The sequence below is a fragment of the Aphelocoma coerulescens genome, chromosome 21, assembly GCF_041296385.1.
Source record: "Aphelocoma coerulescens isolate FSJ_1873_10779 chromosome 21, UR_Acoe_1.0, whole genome shotgun sequence".
Taxonomy (NCBI): Eukaryota; Metazoa; Chordata; class Aves; order Passeriformes; family Corvidae; genus Aphelocoma; species Aphelocoma coerulescens.
Window position 1 is genome coordinate 4,343,702 of NC_091034.1, and position 20,710 is coordinate 4,364,411.

At 40.1% G+C, this 20,710-nt stretch overlaps 2 protein-coding genes across 2 annotated transcripts; both read left to right on the forward strand.

Moving 5' to 3' along the window:
* Positions 1 to 695: 695 nt before the first annotated feature.
* LOC138121454 (arylacetamide deacetylase-like 4) lies at positions 696 to 6,340 on the forward strand. The gene is made up of 4 exons (XM_069034983.1): positions 696 to 851; positions 3,263 to 3,479; positions 4,408 to 4,471; positions 5,566 to 6,340. Exons 1-4 carry the CDS (start codon positions 696 to 698, stop codon positions 6,338 to 6,340), a joined length of 1,212 nt encoding a protein of 403 aa, XP_068891084.1.
* A 9,126-nt stretch (positions 6,341 to 15,466) lies between these two features.
* LOC138121459 (arylacetamide deacetylase-like 4) lies at positions 15,467 to 20,256 on the forward strand. Its single transcript, XM_069034993.1, has 4 exons — positions 15,467 to 15,649; positions 16,023 to 16,239; positions 19,086 to 19,149; positions 19,482 to 20,256. The coding sequence occupies exons 1-4, from the start codon at positions 15,467 to 15,469 to the stop codon at positions 20,254 to 20,256; spliced, it is 1,239 nt and encodes a 412-aa protein (XP_068891094.1).
* The last annotated feature ends 454 nt before the right edge of the window (positions 20,257 to 20,710 follow it).

Here is a 20,710-nt window from a genome sequence, read left to right on the forward strand (position 1 = left end):
ACAGAGACTGCAGGACTGCCAGGCACAACCAAGAGGCAGATAAAAAACCAAAGAAAACCCAACCAAACACAGCAGCTGGTGCAGAAGAGAGACACTGAGGAGGATGAGACAAGAACACCTCTCAGGCCAGCTGCCTCCGGCTCCACTGGACTCAAAGGTGCAATGGCACAGCAGCATCTAAAATCTGCTATCACAGCTGATGAAACATGTTTGTGATACTGAGCCTTGGTTTCAATAAAAGTCTGAAAAAGTAAGGCATGGAGGCAGAATAAAGCAAGAATCTTGAGTTGTTCAGAACATGATTACCAAGAAATGCTGTGCAGGAACTCACAAATAATAAAGACTTGCCTGTAATCAAAAAACAGGGAGAGACAGAACAAGTTTTTGTCTTCTCGCAAACTGACGCTACAACGATCCATCAAGTCACGGTTCTGCTGCGATGGGCACGGCCTTGTTCCCTGAAAATGTGAAAACCACTTATGCAAGCCTCTCCCACAATTAGTTGTTACTGTCTAATTGTATGGTGGGGTTACCACATGTTCTCATCTTCCTATTGGCATTTTTAAAAGCTGGATTATGAGCTATGTATGACGGGAACAGCTAATCCTGTGCCTTTACCTTAGAAATCCTGAAGTCTGAAAAAGGGGGAGGAGACCACAGCTGGTTCCTTCTCGGGTTCCTACCAGCACAGCAAGATGGAACTTCTCCTGGCCATTTTTCTCGCTGTTTTGACTGGCATTGTGGCAATTGCTTTCTATTATGAACACCCCAAAGCAGAAATTCCTCATGGAATCAGTGAACGTCAAAAGCTTTATGCTCTTCATTACTGCATGAACTTTGGGTTTGGTCTGGTAAGTAAAACTTAATTAAAGGCTTGAGTTTTTAATTCTGTTTCTGTTAGAGTGATAATGGTTTGGTGATGTTTTTTAGAATCAATGTTTAAATAAAATGCAAATATGCAATTGGACTGATTAGGTGATGTAAGCAGATTCCTTTAGCTGGGCTGGGTATAACAGACTCCCCTGTTTGCTATCCAGCACCGAAGGCAGTATTTTTGAAAAATAAAATCGGGCAGACTGTGCAATTCCCAGTTTTTTCTGACAGCCTGTGTTTTAGCTTTTCATTCGTGTTGCCTCAAGGCAGTGCTGGAATGCTTAGAAGGTAACTTGCCCTGTGTATGTGGAATTTCTACTCCGTATAACACTGTGCTTGCTTACAGAGTGAGCAGCTAAATGATGTCTGTGATCTCAGCTCTCTCCTACAACCTGTCACTCTTGTCCTAAGTGATCTGAAGAGAGCTGCCACATTCATCCTCATTTGCCTTTCAATATACCTAAACAACTTTCTTATTTGAGACAGTACACATAATACCTAAAGCGACTTTCTGTGTCATTGTTTTTGGCACATTTTTGATCCTTCCTCCCTTTTCATCCTTGTTTCTTTTCAAAACTAAAGCATGACACGCACTTGGCTTTCTGTTTCATCAATCATCCTGTCCTGAATTAACTGCTGCCCCTGTCATTTTAAAAACCCTTCTCTGATACCTAAACCAAGCTTCTTTTAGTTGTTTAAATTGTGAAAAAAACCTGTTCAGTTTCTCTGGGTTGTGCATTACATTTCACTTCAATTCTATGTTCTAATGTTGTTAATTCTTCCTTTCTTTTCCTGACCCTTTGCTTAATAAGTTTTCTTTGAAGTTAGTGGGCTCCCAAGAAGGTGACTCACCACATCTCTGGTGCCACACCCAGGCCTCAACACTGCTTCAATAGCAAACCAGTAAAATACGATAGGACTTGAAGTCAAAGTTAGTTTTCTTACAAGTATTATACAGTGTATAAACATCCACATTTTCTAAACACTGTGATTACTCTTTATCCATCAAAGTTTTATCTTTGTGTAATTCATTTGTTAAAAGTGAAACTGCAGAATTTAGAAATTTACTGGTGATCTATGTAGTTTTTACTTCTGATCTTAAAATTTTGTATCCTTTCTGCTGGCCAGTGAGAGGCCAAGCACAAGCACAGTTCCACACCGCCTGAAAGGAGCAGAGAGATAAGGACATTAATGGAGGGTTAAAAGTTTAAATGCAAGTAGAGTGTAAGTCATGTAGCAACTCTTGCTGTGGCTGTTAGGCAAATTACTTATGCCAAATCCTTTCAAGGGCTGATATCCATGATGTCAAAACTGCATGGAAAATTAAAGTTTACTAGTATTTCCAGTCTTCAGCTGGGATAAAAGGCAACACCAAACACGGTGTTTGGTAAGGTCTCCTAGGACTCCTTTTAGTATTTTCAAGACAAAGATGATCTTCATATTCCATACAAATATAGCTAAATGCAGGTTTAACCTTTACTGTTACAAAAGTATTAGTGTGAGGAAAGAAAGTACCAGAGGGAAATTGAAGAATAAAGAAGTAAAGCTATTTTCCCACTGACACAGACCAGGAGTTCTGTAGAAAGAATTGGTATGAGACTAAAACTTTGCCACAAGACAATCCTTCCTGTGTATGGGATCAGCTCTTCAGATGTCTAAAATAGGATACCTACACCAAATTTAACAGGACCATGTTACTGAACTACATGAGGTCTGTGAAATATGAGGTGAAAGCCACAAGGGCAGGTTTTTAAGATCCTTTGTATGTACAATTCTCCTTGAAATGCATATCCATGAATAATGGCAGCACAACAAATCACATTACTCATTAGAGAAGTCTGCTGCGGAAGTAGTGCAAAATTGAATCCAATATAGGGGAAATACAGTGATACTGCCTCATGTTTTTCACCTTGAGCAGGAATAGACTAGACTAGGCTACAAGTGAAACAGCTTAAAGCCGTATGGATGTGATGGAGTAGACAAGCACAGAGTGACATAAGAACCTTAGCCCAAGTGTTTAAGTAAGAATCAGTGAGCTGTGAGAAGATCAAGCCAGGGTTCAAAGCTATTCTTGGTCAGGAGGACAGCTGTGGTAGATGCTATGGATTTTTTTTTCTGCAAGTTTAAAAGCAGTGTGAGTTTGGGAAACAAAAGTATTGGATACATTTCTTCATCCAAAGCTAAAGTTTAAAATACTGTAACTACTCTCTCCTTATTTTGTTCAGGCACTGAAACAACTGAGAAGGTGAAGTATTTGACACCTTTTATCTACTATTAAGAGTTTGATTGTCTTCCTACTGAATTGACCATGGAGTTTTAAATTTTTTTCATTATCAATCTCCAGATTAGATAGAAATTTGCACTAATTTGTGGTTTCTTTTATCACCAGGCAACATTTTTGGACAAAGTAGGTATCATCTCAGAGGTCGATCTCCTCAGGATTATAATGGAGACAATACCACCATTTAAAGATAAACGTCTTCTTATCAAAGACTTAAGGTTTGAAAGGGTTAAAGTGAGAATTTACCAGCCAAAAACATCAAACAATAGCCAAAGACGGGGAATCCTTTATTTCCATGGAGGAGTTGGCTGGTTGGGAAGTATCCGTAAGTAATATAAACAATACGAGCTATAGCTACACACAGCATCCAGAAAGGGGCAGGCTGGAAGGGACCACAGCGGGTCATCTGGTGCCACCTCCCTGCTCCAGCAGGGCCATCCCAGAGCACAGGGCACAGCATTGTGACCAGAGAGCTCCGGAATATTCCCAGTGAGGGAGACTCCACAAACACACACCACAGAGTTTCTGACCTGATACAGTATATCTTAAATTATGAGAAGAGTTAGTAGATTAAGCATTATAAATTTAAAAAAAATAATTTCAGGACAGCAGAATCAATTTATTTACATGCACTATGCATCATGTTAAATTGTCTTTATATAGGCTGTGTATCTAGAATATTCTCTGATCATTTTTAATACCTGTTTTCTTCCTTCCTCCTTGTGCTTATGAGGAAAGTTGAAAATCTCATTAGCACTTTATTTCTTATTTAAAGCATCCAATTTTTGTTCACACGTGTGTACAAGCTTGTATATGTGTATTGTGCTGTGTGTCTTTACAGTGGAAAAACAAGGACAAAACACATTTTGGAATTTGAATTGGAAAGAGGTCAGATGATGCCTCATGCACAAGAAAAATTCTTGTACTGGATTTAGCAGGTTTTTTGTTGTTTTTTGTAAACAACTTCTCCCCTTCAAAACCACTTCAGAAGTAGCAGCAGTGGTGCTATAACTTTTAGGCTATAACTTTTCAAGGAGGGGACCAAAACCATGCATTGGTTTAAATTCTGGGTTTCTTACTGGCCAGAAGATTCTTACAGGTGTAAGGAAATGGTGAGCAATGCCCAGATCAGACCATGCCACATGCTATACACGTTGCATTAGCCATGCAACAGAGATAAGAATTTCAGAGTATTTTAATTCAATTTATTTTTAAAGCAAGTTATAATTCCATTGAACTATTTTGTTTTACAGGGGCCTATGAAAGAACGTGCCGCTATTTCTGCAGGAAGACCAATTCAGTGGTGGTGTGTGTTGGGTAAGTGGAGCCAGCCCAGACACTCTGACCCTGGGTTTGCAAGCCTTTACTGCAGCCAAGCTCCTTGTAAAGTACCTGTATTTAATGGTCCCGTGCCTTTTGCCAGCAGTAATTCATCTTGGGAGGAATTAGTCAACTAATCTCCAATTGTTTATTTCCAAATGAAATCCATTACAGTAATTTTATAATTTGTAGCTACCACTAAGACGTGAGGATGTTTTTGTTTTCTAGAGCCATATTCAAACCACCTTAGGCTGAAAGCCTGAAGTGTAACTGTTTCTCTTGAAAGCACAGTTGCCCACACCCCCAAATACTCATTTTAGAAGTTCTGAAAAATATAAGAACCTCATGAGTTTAAAACAAGAGGTTACAAACCAAGAGTGAGATATCCACCCTCAAAATATATACACTTGACTCTATTGTCTTAAATTCTTCAGTAAGTTATACTTGGAGGCATGATGCATTTCCATGAAGAAGTGGAGGCAGGAAATCCACATTTAACTTGCAGTCAACCTGAGATGACCATTAAAAATATTTCTCTGATGAGTTGTAATGCTTTTTTAAAAGAAACAAAAAGTTCTGGAAAAGAGTTGATGTCTAAGGAGTTGATTACAATTGCACTAACTGCTATTTACATCCTAAAATACTTGAAGAACCAGTAACTCATTGATTCTGCTTAAAGAATTCAGCTTCCAGAACACTGAAAACCTTTCAGATTTTCATTATCAATTTTCTATGCTGATATTCTCTAACAATTTGTTGTTAAATGTTCACTTCATTTTCTAACTGGAATTAGTGATAACTGATTGAGACACCTGCCTTGCCAGCTAATTCTAAACCAACTCTCATGTGCTTTCAGTCACTTACAAGATATGTAAAGAAGTATTTTGCAAAGGAAGAACAGTGTACTGATTCTCCCAAACATTAACAGTAGCAAATAATACATCAAAAGCACTAATTTGGATCAATTATGTTACTGCAAGTATAACCTCAGAGTATTTTCCTGTCTTTTGAGAGAAATAAATGAACTACAAGATTCCACTGGGCCCATTCACTAGAAATGACTGTGCTAAAATACTTTCACCCCTATTTAGGTATCGTTTAGCTCCTGAGCACCCATTCCCAGCCCAGTTTGAGGACTGTCTCACTGCTGCCATCCACTTTCTGAGGACTGCACAAGACCATGGAGTTGACCCTTCCCGCATTGTCGTCTGTGGAGACAGCAGTGGAGGGACACTCACTGCTGCTGTTGCCCAAGCACTGGTGAACAGAAGAGATCTCCCAAAGCTGAGAGCACAAATCCTAATATATCCTTTTCTCCAGTGTGTGGACTTCAATTTGCCTTCTTATCAGCAGAACGAGAAAGTCCCCATTTTGCTAAAGGAACGAACCCTTGTTCTTGGCTTGAAGTATGTTCATGAAGACTTGTGCCTCGAAGAATTATTTAAAGGTTGTCATGTTTCAGAAGATCGGAGACTGAAATATCAGAAATGGGTGAGTCCTGACTACATTCCTCTGGAGTTTAAAACAAGAGGTTACAAACCAAGTCCAATATATCCACCCTCAAAACAAATCTGTGAAGTGGCTGAGTCCATGTTTAACCCTGTTTTTTCACCACTGTTGGCTGAAGACAGTGTTATTGCTCGGCTCCCTGAGACTTTCATTTTGACCTGTGAATTTGATGTGCTTAGAGATGATGGACTGCTGTACAAGAAACGATTAGAGGACCATGGTATAAAAGTGACCTGGTGCCATCTGCAAGAGGGATTCCATGGAACAGTGTTCTTAGCGCTTTTTGGCAGGGTGGTAGGATTCCGCTCTGGAACTAAAGGCCTGGAAAAGATAGTAAATTTTCTAAGACTGATGTAAAATTCTATTTCTTGCTTTCTTTTCCTGATTCCTATTTCTTGTTACTTACAAAGTTCTTCTTAAAAATCCTCAATTTTCCTTTTCTTAAATCATCACCTTAAATTTCTAAACTGCATCTGCCTTCTTTTTACCCAGTAAGTTGATTGCATGATGGCCTTTGCTTAATTTTCTCTTAGGAGAGGCAAAATCAGGTGAATTTACATTTCTTTCTTCTACCACCTCTTTAGTTTTCTCTTGTAGCCATTAAAGATCTCATCCTTATAGCAAGGGGTCTGCAATGTGGTCTGGTTCAGTAAAGTTCTGGTACTATTAGAACACAAACCACGTTTGAAAACAACCTGGGGTAGGTAACAGGGTGTGAATCTACAGGATCAGTAAAGAGTATGGTCAATGACTTAGGAAAGCCTGTATATGGTGAGAGCTGAATTTGAGACAAGCTTAAAGAGAACTGAATGTAGCAGGAAAAATGTGAAGATAGACAGAAATTACAGAAGGGGAAGAGAAGGAGAGGAAGAGAGGGAAAGGGCAGGCCTGGAACTACAGATATAGCAAGTATTGGTTAAGGAAAACAACATCTATTTTAAAAATCATGCATATACATTTTATATATAGATAATAGATATATGGGAATATAAAGTAATATCGGTTCCTTTACAAAGGGTAGGCCTGCACTGCCTGAGGCAGGAAGGACTCTTCCTTTGGGGGACAGTGTCAAGTGCCATCACAGAGAAAGGAGACTGAGGAAAAAAAAAATCAAAGTTCGGGTCAGTCTTAAACTATTTACAACAAGAGATGAACGCTCAAGTAAACCAATACAAAATAAAATGGTGTAACAAAAGTGTAAAGCTCTTTTCTCAGAAATGAACTTAAGTATTGCCAGAAATGTCAGTATAAATGTTTTAATGACACCATTCTGAGGTGAATGTATAACTGTATGTTTCGGTTTAGGGTTCGTACTTTTCTTTCTTTCTCTCAGGGAATTTTCTCCCATATGTGTTGCTAGGGGACAATAACGACCAGATACTTAAGAAAGACAAAAGAAGTTGCCAAGCTCAGGGGAGGAGGGCACTTGGCCTCCTGCACTCCTCTTATCTGAGGGTTTCTCTCAGAGGGGCAGAGATACCTCGAGAAATGGGCTGGGAAAAAAGGGGCTGGGGCAGCTGCTAGCTCCTCCTTGGAAGAATTCACCACCACTGCATGGTTCTGTATTCTGCTGCCTTCTACCATGAGTGGAGCTCTGCTGTAAGAGTGGCTGTTGCACTGGGGCCTTATTAACATCCTACCTCACCAAACAAAGGACCCTTCAACATCTGCTGGGGTGCCTCAGGGGAAAGCCCAGGATCCCTGAGCCCCTTTCCCCTCCCAGACGGTCTCTCTCTGCCGTGTTCAAGAGCCGGGCTACTGCTGCCCAGCCCCCACCGTTTTTCTGCCACTGCTCCTGGTTTTCCCCTACTCTGTAGCTCTGCACCCCTGCCCTGCCGGGACACCCCGTGGTTCCAGCTACAACTGCAAAGTTTCTGCCACCTCTTGCTTGCTACCCTGGGCGAGCCCGCCCTGCCACTGGAGCTGCTGCTCCAAGGTTCCCGCTGCAGCCCACGGTCACCATTCAGCCCGGCCTCCAGGGCCGCGTGGGCCCCGAGCTCGCGCCACAGCGCCCCCTGCAGCCAGGGGGGAATCACCACACCCGCCCTGCCCGGCCGGGGGCCAGCAGCGCCCCTGCCGGCCGGGAGTGGAACTGCACCGAGGGGAAAGCGCCTGCGGCCGAGAGAGGCCGGCACTGGGTCTCTGGTTCTGTTTGTTGTTGCTGCTGCTGTTGTTGTTCCTTGCCTTGTTATACATGCTAGTAAAGAACTGTTATTCCTTTTTTCATATCTTTGCCTGATTAAGCCCCTTAATTTCAAAGTTACAATAATTCGGAAGAAAGGGGGTCATATTTTCCATTCCAAGGGAGGCTCCTGCTTTCCTTAGCAGACACTTAACTTTCAAACCAAGACACTGTAGAACAGTGTAATTCTGCTGGTTCTTGTTATAATCTTATATCCTGAATTAAAATAATTTATCATGTTACAGACTCTATTGTCTTAAATTCTTCAGTAAGTTCTACTTGGAGGCAGGATGCATTTCCATGCAGAAACAAAAGCAGGGCAAGGATGCAGTTTTACTGGCAGTCAAAACTTCTGACTGTCTTTACTTAAATTTATCTTTACTTATCTTTACTTTACTTAAATCTTTACTTAAATTAACACCTGGAACACTATCCTCACTAAAATTGCCACTATTCTTGTCAGGGAAATTGCTAGCTCTATCATTTACAAACAATACTCACTGTATCTGATATTACTGTATGTGTTTTCTGCCCCCCACTGGCTCATTTAAACTATAATCAAAAGCAAGGATCCTGCAGACAGTTATGTAAGACGATGCAACAGAAGACACCCTACAACCAAGGGAAGGACTTTGCTGCACTGCTCTGCACAGCTGTGATTTACATTCAGCATATGAGCAAAGAAAGCCTGCCAGAACAATATGAATTACATTTAGTTACACTCACATATTAGTCAGGAAAAAGGGGAAATTTTATAGGGATCTTCCATATGGCATCTCTGAATTAATACAATGTGAATAAGCAAAAAGCCCAGAAAATCTCCAGTGTTTTCCTGATTTCTAGACACACACTTCCATTGACACTGTCGAATGCTGCCTGTTTTCCATATGGGCAACCTGTGCCACAAATGCTGAAGTGACATCAGTGGCAATTTGTCCATAAAGTGATAGAGCAGTACATTCCTGACACTAAAATGCACAAGTTAGACTAACACAAAGGCTGACAGCTGTCAAACGTCTCATGGGTATTACACCCCAAAGATAATATGATGAAGATACTAGAGATTTTTTTTTTTTTTAACCCAGAGAGCTCCTGGGTTGTTGGAGTTTTTGCCTATGAAGAACTTAGGAAAACAAGTTTCCTTAGCTGGGGCAGTTCCTTCCCATCTTGACAAAAACAACTAGTTCCTTCCACAAGAGAAAGTGAGGTGCCTGAGGTGATAATTCCCTTAAGAGTTTGCACCCTGAGTGAAGCAACAGCACTCCCCAGGCTGCCCCCCAGGCAGGAATAGGGTGTGTGTTGGAGTGAAAGCTCCTCTGGACTCAGGCCCAGAGGGAAGCCAAAGCACAGGGGTTGAATTAAAACCTTTGGACAAGCTGAGATACATGAAGCCACACCAAAGTGAAACAGAAATATAGATTTTTAACTTTAGTAGAAGTATATGCTAAGTGCCTTAAACATTAAAAAGCTGTAGCAGAGACCTTAAACACAATTCTTGCTGCAGCAGTGTTACCTTTTCACAGAATTCTTTACTTTAGACAGAATCTAGATAGAATTATACTGTTCACATTTTTTAGATGGAGTGTTCACATAAACAATAAGAACTGATAGAAACTCTATAGACAAATCTGTGTAATACATGTGTAACACCTGTGTAAGGCTTACGACTGTTAGAATTAGATCAGGATAGCTTAAGAAAAGGAAAACTAGAATCGTGTATTAATCTTATTGGTCCGTTAGCAAATATAATCCACAGAAAGAATCCACATATAAGAAAATAAACAAAGTATTGAGTCTAGAAAATAGAGCATATAGTGTATAGTATATAGAGTATATGGAGCATATAGAACACATAGAAGAAGCTGGTTTTGCCTGCTGTTTCTGCTTGCCTTTATCATGTAACCCCCTTTGAACTCTGCCTTCAAGAAAGCTATGAGACTATGCAATAAAGAACTTAGCAGAACAGCAGCCTCCTCTGCTCTTTTACCCTGGTCCAAGAAGGAAGGGTACCCCGTCAAAAGCTCAACAGGTGTGGACAAGGCTGGTCCATCCAGACGTATTAACCCCAGAGAATGAGGGCAAGAGCCACATTTCTTTAGCTGGTCTCTACACTTTGGTCCAAGGGCACCATAGCACAAATAAAAGGATCTAGGAGCAGATTGGAACACTGTCAAAACCTGAAAACTAGTGAGATGCTGGGAAGCTCAGTGCAGCTGGGAGGGCTTGAGACTCTTTGAACAGCTCTGTGTGACAGGAAGAAGTTGAAGAAAATGAAGGAAGGGAAAGGAAACTGCCCTGCATCGTTCCATCACCAGATGTCAGCACCAGCTGAGTCTGTAATAACCTGGCAAACCTCTCTGCTCTGGGCACACAATGTGAGTACCTGAAACACATTACCAAAGGTCAAACTGTGGTTTGATTTCAATATTTTACTGAACCTTCATAGCTTGAAGCTGTTTAATAACAGAGCACTTTTTAAGCCATAACAACTTTAGATTACCTGTTCTGACCAATCAAGTTTGGTGTGGTGTATTACAGAAGTTTATAACTTCAATTATCCTCTGCTTTGCTGTCTTCACATCACCTCTTTGTACCACTTTAGTTACAACTCACATACCATAGCGTTTTTAAAATAAACAGGCAATTAGAAAACATTCCAAATTTACTAGCTCTATTATTTATAAATAATGTTATTTATTTAAAAGCACTTAACACTATTCTCTGCCTATGATGCCCATTCTCTGTACTGCTCAGGGGCAATCCTGCAAACTCTGGCTGTTTTTATTGCTGTCTTCCTTGTCTCAGTTATTCACTATGTTTGCTGATTCCTGTGAGAGTGAAGACACTGCTGACCTGAATATTTGGAGTACTGAGATTTAGACAAACCTGGCAGTCGCAGTTGTTATATTTACATTCAAGCAACTTCTGATTTAGTAAGATTCATTTTGGCGTGATGACCTGCCATGAAATCCCATGTGGATGTTCCAGAGCAGCTCTTTGGAATCCATATGTATGGAGCAGAATTCATTCACTCTGAGGAACAGAACTGCACAGCAGCAGAGACACAGACACCCAACAATCCACCCACATTTTCAAATGCTACTTAACAAAGTCCTCCAGTTGAATGAGCATTTAAAAAATGTACCTGCCCTGAACTGCACAACACAAGACCTTAATTGCCATCACTGAATGCTAATACATAACATCTGTCTTTTTTTTCTTTTTAGTACAGTACAGCTTTTTACTCCAGAATTTGTTAGCAGCTGCTTAGCCTAGGAGTCATTTGGAAGGGAAAGACTTCAAAGAAGAAGAGGAAGAAAGGAAAGGCTAAAATAAAGATTTATGGCAGACTAAATGGAGGGTGGCTTTCTGTCGTAAGAGCAAAACATACAGGAAGTGGCTGCTTGTTTGGGTGGGGAGATGGAGATAACAAAAAGGGAGGACACTGAAAGGTAGGTAGGAGGCAGCCTAAATGCAGAGGTAGATGAAGCAAATACACAGCACCTTTAAAAACCAGTATGGTAGAGCATGTACTAAGGTGTAATTTCTCAAAGCTTCTTACTGTCACTGTGAAGGGCATATTAAATCTATCTCACAGATCAGAAGACTCAGACTTACAGATATGAAGAGCTCTGAGATACTTTCAATCAGTTGTTAACATAAAACGAAGAAATGTGAAGGGTGGCAAGTTCCTCCCATGCTCCCCTTGGTAAAAACAAAGTCAGTTAAATTACTCTACAGATTCTAATTGTTCTGCTAAATTACCTAGAGAAAATAAGAATAATTTTAAAAAGCAAGGCAAATTATATTTACCAGAGTGTTTCATTTTGAAATGAACATTAAAAAACTAAAGAACTCTACCAGAAGCTATTATTTCTGGGTTTAAATTTTCTTTGGAATACATTCTTTTTTCCTGTTTTCTGTTTCCTGGCTATACCTGCTGGAGTCAATACCTCAGTCATCACAGCTGATTACTTTACCACGCTTTAGTTGCTCATCATAGGATTTCTTGTGTTACACAGAGTAGCTCTGCAATAGTCAGCTGACTCCAGGTTAACTGTGGTGGCAACAGTCTGCAATCACAAGTGAAATGTGTTGCAATGTTTTAGAGAAAGACTTTGCAGGAAAACCAGTAACTCATGACAGTCACAGAATTTATTAGCACCAACTCCCCTGACCCTCCTGCCTTGCGTAGCATTGGGTTTCTCAGCTCCTGCCTCTTCTGCTAATAATTAAGGGGAAGTTGATGAGTTTTACACATTCTCAGCCTACAAAGCTTTGTGGGATTCCACAGCTACAGAAGCTTTAGAAAACCCACAAGACTGAGTCTCGTGAAAACCTGCAAATACCACATTTCCTTAGGTAGGTATTGTTATTGTACTTCCCCTTCCCATCATTACTATAACTATTAGAAATATGCCAAAAAATCAAGAAGAGAATGAATTTTAGAATGCATAAATGGAGGCTTGCTGATGAGAAAATGGGAAGAATTTACCCAACTATTTTTGATTCTGTACTCATCAAGTGCTTCATTAACATTAAACTCCAGCAACACCAAGTTCAATGAATAAAGCATCAATTTGTGATCTCCGAGTAGCTGTTTTATAACAATAAAGAACCACATGAGATTCATAATTCTCATTACAATGTCAAACTCCAGACTGTGTTCATTTTCTCTGGTTTAGCGGAATCTCATCAACCTTTACTTAGTGCAAGGCTGTTCTCATCAATAGGTAAAGACTTTGTGGAAGCTGGGGTTTGGGGATGAGTTTGCTGAAAAATAAAAATATGGCTATAGCAAAACACATCAAACACCCACCATTTAAAGAACTATGTCTCTACTGCCAGAAAGAGAAGAAGCCTTTGTGTTTGCAAAGATACAAGGCACTCACTTCCTGCAGTGGATTGAAAGGAAATAAAAGATTCTTTTGACAATTTAGCACCTCGAAAACAACTGGGAAAAAAAACCCACTGAAAACTTTACTGACTGTTTTGTAACAACTTGAGAACCAGACAGTGACCATAGATATTCCTACCCATCCTGTGGGTACAGGAATGGCTGGCCAGACTGGAAATACCTGAAATATATGGAATATAAGGCACCAAGCATCATCACACAGTTGTCAATATAAGCATCCTCAGAAGGATCAAGCAGCTCTCAGACCATGGGATTTGCTTGATTCTGGAAGAACATGGACATTGTGTTAACAGGACAAGGAGGACTCAGGTGCAAACAGCACAGAGATAGAACATGCTCTAAATCCACATGCAGATGCTCTAAGAGTAACATATTAAGAGATTAAGAGTAAAACATTAAGGTATTATTTTGAAACATCACTTCACCAACATTTCTTTAACAACAGAAAGGCTGTAATGCAGAAATGAAAGATTTTTGTTCAGATTGTCATGAGTGTACAACAGATTTTATAGACAACTGCCAGGGCATAACATCAAAAAGAAAACAAACAAAAACCCCAAACTGTCCCTTTGTAAATTTATTTTTAAATAAAAAGACAGTAAAGCAATCTTCCTTCCACTCTATCAGATTCATCAAGGTTTCAAAACAGAGGTGGCATGTGTGAGGTGTTTTGGTTTTAATTAAAGCTGATTAATTATTGACTCACTGAATAGGAGAAGAAGTCTTGTGTCAAAATGGTGTCAGCAAGAGCTAACAGCAGACAGACACGTGCTCTTTGGTATAAGGCTTTCATAATCTGATCATATAAACAGTAGGTGTTTAATTGCCTTTGGTCACCTTTAAAAGTTTCATTTACTGCCACTGAAGTAGGAATTTTTTATTCTTGATTAAAGATTCTTTTGAAAGCACAGAAATTGCCTCCTCTGAGGATTCAAATATAAGAAATCATCAACAATGCTGAAATACAATATTCAGAGCTGATCTCCATGTGGGAATTTATTTCAGGATATTTGGACTGATGACACAGACATCAGAAATAAACAGTAAAACTGTGCTATTCTTACAGGAATATATGGCAAAACAAATCCAAACCCCTGCAGGCTGTGCTGTAATATCACACTACGGAGAAACCATTTCTAAAGCAAATAACCACAAGCACCACTGGGCTGCCCCAATTGCACTGCAGAGCCCTGTGGAGAACATCTGATGAGCTTAGGACAGGCTGAGCACTGGCCACGGGCATCTGGGTTTGGCTTCAATACTCTACAGTCTAACATTTTAACTACCTATATCCTTAATCTGTGCCCTGTGGAAAGGAAAGGCTCCAAATCAGCCAATCTCAGCACAGAAAAGGCTCTGATGACCTCCCTATTTCACAAACCTTGGCATAAATTTACAGCACTGCTTCATCCCACACACTCTTACCTTCGCAAGCCAATGTTGTGCAAATCAGCTGTGAGTGTTGTTTTGATTTAAATAGTATGCTAATGAAACTAAGGACTAATTCAGTTTTCAGATGGGAATTCCAGTTTAAAAGCCAAGGCACAAAAAAAGGTTTGGGACCTGTAAATTTTAAATTGTGTAGAAAACATAATTCTAAGTAAGAAGAACACAAACCAGAAAAATTACTTCACCAAACAACTGCCACCAACTGTTAACCATCCTTCACCAATACATATGTATTCATTATGCCTCTACATTGAACTGCAAACAAGAATAACAGTGAATATGAAACACTGAGGGTTAATTAGTAAAAAGCTTTCAGCAGAAACAACAGTGGCTTGAATCTACAAACACACCCCCATGTGTCTGGAGAGACCTTCATATACATTAAGGCTTGCACTGATTTTAAACACTGAGCAAATATGCTCTTATTTAAAGCAAAATTAAAGCATGAATATGTTAGTGCATTCTCCTATAAACAAGAGTATTTTGATTTGAGTATTTTTCTTCTCAGAGAAGTGTATCTATACCTTGATGACAAATGCAAGTAGCCTCATGTCACTAAAATTTAACACTGCAACAGGAATGTCCATCCAAAATGAATCCACTACAAACCAAAAAGACCATCTACAAATCAGGGCCCCTCTGAATAATAGTTTCTCCTTGTTAGCAAAGCGTTCATAGTATCAATCAATTCCATATACTTTGAATCCCACCTTTTGTAAAGGATACCAAGAAAGCATAAAGAAGTGTTGCCAATAATATCATTGTCAAAAGAAGGGTGGAGAAAATTGCATTACATTGCATTGCAACATTAATAAACATTTAATTTCTGCATATAAACTGAGCACTCATTCTCCTGTGAAGACACCTCAGATGCACTTGAAAACAAGGCTTAACACAGCACTGGGTTTATAGCATTCATTCCCACTGAAGTGAAATGGCACGTGTTTATACAACTTTAGCAATTATAGGAATGTTTTTTATTTCTCCTGTTTTAATACCAGCATTGTTTTTGGGGGTTGTATTATATGGTTTTTTCGACTCAGAACTGCCACCTGGAATTGAGCAACCTCTAAAGCTTCGTTTTTTCTACTCTTTGATGATTACAGCCATGGTCACAGTAAGTTAAATTTCTTAACCTGGGGATTTTATTTTTCCTTGGGTAGGACATTTGGGAGCTGGAGGATAATGGCTTAAGGGAAAAAAAAAAAAAAGAACAAAGCAATTCACACTCCTGAAACCTGTAAGCATTGATATATATGAACGCAAAACATGTTAAATGAACATAAAATTGATATGACTAATCTTAAAAGCTTCTTTAGATTCTTCAAACTGCAGCCACTTTATGCTGGGAAACTGTTTCACTTGAGAATTTAAAACAAATACCTAGATGTATCCTGTACATAGTGAACTGCATGTACATAGAATAATGCTGTCTGTTCAGGAACAAGCCAACATTACTCCTCTTCTTCCAAATTCTTTCTTTTCAACAGGGAAAGATTTTGGAGAAGCTGGGGATCTGCAATGATTTAACTATACTGCGAGTAGCACTCGATGGGATACCCCCATGGAGAGATTACAAACTGCTTATCAAAGATCTCACAGTATATGAGGTACCATTGAGGATTTATCAGCCCAAAAGCCCACCTACTGGCAAAAGAAGAGGAATTCTGTATTTTCACGGAGGTGCCGGCACATTTGGGAGCATTAGTAAGCAATGGGCAAGTTTTATTTTTCAAGTCAAATCCAAGTCTTTACATTTTTGCCTTCAGGCATGTGTCAGTCAGTGTCTGCCCTGTCCTTCCCAGTGTCACCAGTCTTGGCAATCGCAGCGCTAACCAGAAAGTATTTGTGGAATGAATAGTCTTCTGTTAAAGGGAGTCACATCTCTGCTTCCTTTGGGCTAGAGACCTGTGATCCAGAAATCCCTCACCCTGCTCTCAGCTCTCAGTGAGGGACTCTGCTCTACTAAGACTACTCTATCTTACATGAAAGATATAATAGGGTCCCAGGAAGAATTTAAAGAATACATTAAAAAAAAATCTGTAAATAAATTCCCATTCAAGGAATCCAAATGAAGGAAAATACAAATAACGAAGGAGCAATTTGGGGAAGTTTGATTCTTGTGATGACATGGAACAGGATACTTGATTTCTTTTTCAGAAAGGGAGACAACCCTTGTCTCAGCAACTGGGAACTCTGCCTCCTGACTGCTCTGGATCTCCTTCTGAGCAGCCAAAGCTCTGAGTGCCTTCTCTGCAAGCCAAGGCCCCTAACATGGAAATATGGACTTCATTCCAGGGGTCAGGCAGGGCAGTTTGAGGGGTTTGAATCCTTTACTGTTTCAAAGTGTAGGTTTGCACTATACTGGGCAGACTTCAGTTTCCTGGCATCCTTCAGCCCCATGCAGGAACCATGCAGGATCCTGTGCCACAGGTTCCCCTCTGCACTGGGGCACAAATAACTTACTCTGCTGTACTCAGAGCACGGGAGTCTGGGTGCAGTGTCAGGCTCACATCTAGAGCTAGTCTGGGTGGCTGTGAGGACTCCAGGGATGACACTCTGTGATCTAAGTGACAGGTGAATTCCTCTCACTGGAAGAAAAAACCACACCACAAGTTGCACAATGAGTCCCTGTTTACATGGCATGGCTTGATGTAACAGCCATACCTGTACACAGAGAGTGGGACCTGACCTTTGGCTTCAATTCCTTTTGGTGTTTGATAACAGGAAAGCAATCAACATGATGACAAGCTTTCAGAAGGACTTGGGGAATCTCCAGCCTAGGAAGCCTGAAGTCTGCAACCAGCAAATTAGCAGATGCTACAATGAAGAGAATCAGTGGACAGATAACTATCACTTATTCCTCAAATTACTTATCATGCTTCACAAATCCCAGAAACATTGAATAGTTGGGGTAGGAAGGGACCTTAAGTCTCATTCTCATTACAAGTCCCCACCATGGGCAGGGGCACCTTCTGCTATCTCAGGTTGCTCCAAGCCCTGTCCTACCTGGCCTTGGACATTTCCAGAGATGGGGCAGCCATAGCTTCTCTGGACATCCTGTCATCCTGCCAGGGCCCCACAATGCTCACAGGGAAGAATTTCTTCCTAATATCTAATCTAAGCCCACTCTTTACCAGTTTGATCACTTCAAGCTTTTTAAGTCAGGAAATACATGAATAAAGGAGACTGAGTTGCTAAAACCCACTTTGATTTCCAGAAGAGTTTCTTAAAGAGGCTACACACCCATGGCATAAGAGGGAAGGTCTTTCATTTGGATAAAAGCTGATTGAAAGACAGAAAAAATATGGGTTATGGGAAGGTCCTGTGAGATTCCCATAAGGTGATCTGTGCTGGGGCCAGTGCTAATCAATTTATTCAAACACACAAAAGATGGTGCAAGCTGATGTGGTATTAAGTCCGCTGAGGGTCATAAATGGATGGCTGAAAAACTGCAGAATGTCTTTATGACAGCAGAGGATCAGGCAATAAAATGACAGGTGAAATGGCACGTAGAGAAGTCAAACAGATGAACAGAGCATCCTGACGTTATAAATGAAGCAATGGGCTCCAAGCAGAAGCAGGAAGAAGATCTTGCAGGAAGGAGGTCTTGGCATTATGGTAGGAAGTTGCCTGAAAATGCTGACATACTGCACAGTAGCAGTCAAAAAGCAACTAAAATGCTAGCAACTATTAGTAGGAAAGGAAAGACAAAACAGGAAACTTCTTTATGCCACTGTAATAAATCCATGGTGTATCTAAATATAGTGTAGTGCTTATAGTTCTGGTTCCCACTGCTCAAAAAGGATAGAGCAGTACTGGAAATACTTGGAGAGGCTGCCTAGGTAAGAAAAGTGTCTCTATGCAGAGAATATGTGAATGGACTATCACTCTTCAGGCTGCAAAAATGCATAAAGACAGATACACCAAGTGACTACAAAATCATGAGAAGCAAGAGAAGTTAAACAGGGAAGGATTTATCCACCATTTCTTACAGTACCAGAGTCAATGTCACCATGTGGAACCAGTGAATGCCAGGTACAAAAGGAGGAACTAGAAATTACTCTTTATAAGCAAGTGAGAGAACTCCTCCCTGCACAAAGTTGTGATGGTTAAGGTTAAAATCATGGGCTTAAGAAGTGGTTTGGTTAATTCACAGAAGAAATACTAATCAAGGGCATTAGGTATAAAGACAGCTTCTGTCTCAAAGGACCACCCTGAACTCAAATTCCTGTATGCTCCTAATTCCTGCTTGTCCCCAGCTTACACTCTCCTCAGACACCTTTTGTTGACCACCAGGTGAGATGTGAGACCAACCCAGACAGATTTCTGGGTTTCCTTGGTATCACTATCCTTACGTGCTTGTGTGATGCCCTGAGAGCCACTGACCAACAGAAAATGTGTTAATGTGTAAAGACCACATTCCATAACACGAGGTCCCTATCGGTCTCATGTTGCAGGGCCTTCCACAGTGTATGTTCAGGGATCTGTATTTTAATTTCAAAAGGATATTTGATTTTCAAATCATCATTTCTGATAAACTTTCTCTTTAGGAGCCTTTGAAAGAATATGCCGCTATATGGCCAAAAAATGCAACTCAGTGGTTGTATCTGTTGGGTAAGTGCTATTTTTCCATAAAAGTGTTTATGGGAATACAGCTCTCAGTTGAAACTCTTATGAAAAATATGCTGAAAATATTTACTATTTTAGATCGTATACCTATTTTTCACTTAAACCTTTCATTTAATTTAGAAATGTGCTTTTAGGCAAAGTATTCTAAAATAGCTGTAGCATCACTAGTTTGGCTTTCCAATCTACACTATTTAAACCCAAATATAATCTTTAAAATAAAGAAAATAAACTCTATATAACTACCACAGCAACTGCAAACAACAGAAATTGAATGTTTATAACTCCACTGACAATAAGCACAGTATTTGACATTTCAGATACCGTCTGGCTCCTGAACACCCATACCCAGGGCAATATTTTGACTGTCTCAATGCCACCTTATACTTCATGAGGAATTTAGAAGAGTATCACGTGGATCCTGGTCTCATCATCATTAGTGGTGACAGCTGTGGAGCTAATTTTGCTACAGTTATTTGCCAAATACTGCTCAATGATAGAGATCTGCCAAAAGTACGTGCTCAGGTCCTACTTTACCCAGGACTCCAGGGGCTGGATTTCCATTTGCCCTCCTACCAGCAGAATGCTTCCGTCCCCATGTTGCCCCGGAAGATGGTTATCTACTTCTGTTTTCGTTACCTTAACAGAAAACCCACAGTATGGAAAGATGTTTTACAAAACTGCCATGTTCCTGAGAGTATGAGACAAAAATATAAAAACTGGGTAAGTGCTGACCTTATTCCTGAAGAATTTAAGATTAGAGGCTACATACCACCGAAACCCGCATCATATAAACCTGAAGTCCATGAAGCTGTCAAAGAAATTTTAGGAATAACATTTTCCCCACTTTTAGCTGAAGATTCCATTATTTGCCAGCTCCCCGAGTCCTACATTGTGACCTGTGAGTTTGATGTGTTGAGGGATGATGGTCTGTTATACAAGAAGAGACTAGAGGACAATGGTGTTCCAGTTACCTGGTATCATAGCGAGAATGGCTTCCATGGAATTTTAGCCTTTTTTGGCTATGGGATTTTTTCCTTTTTATCTGGAAATAAGATAATGGATAGTATTGTGAATTATATAAACAGTTTATAGAAGTATTTTTCAGAAGAAAGATGCAAGTCATGCCGTATCATTGATGAATTTATACTTGGCAAGGAATGTAAACATTTTTGATTTATGGTTCGGATTTTGACTGCATTATGTGGTTTCTGATTTCTGCTTCATAGCGACTCTCAAACAAATGTTAAGATTATTTAAAGTGCTACCACTCTAGAAAATATTCTTGTAAAAACACACCAATAAGAACTAGATGCAAAGGCAAGGACCTAGCACATCCTGTTTCACTGAAACTATAGCAATTCCAGTATCTTTGCATGGCTGGGACCCACTGAAGGCAAGAGACAAGAATATCCCTGAAGATTCTTCAACAGCCCAGAAATGCTGAAGACAACAACCAAGGTCTGCTTTGGCCCTTGAGACAGACAGGAGGTGCTGATGGCATCAGATGGAGAACTCCGCTTCTATGAAGTCTTACAGCAGACACTGA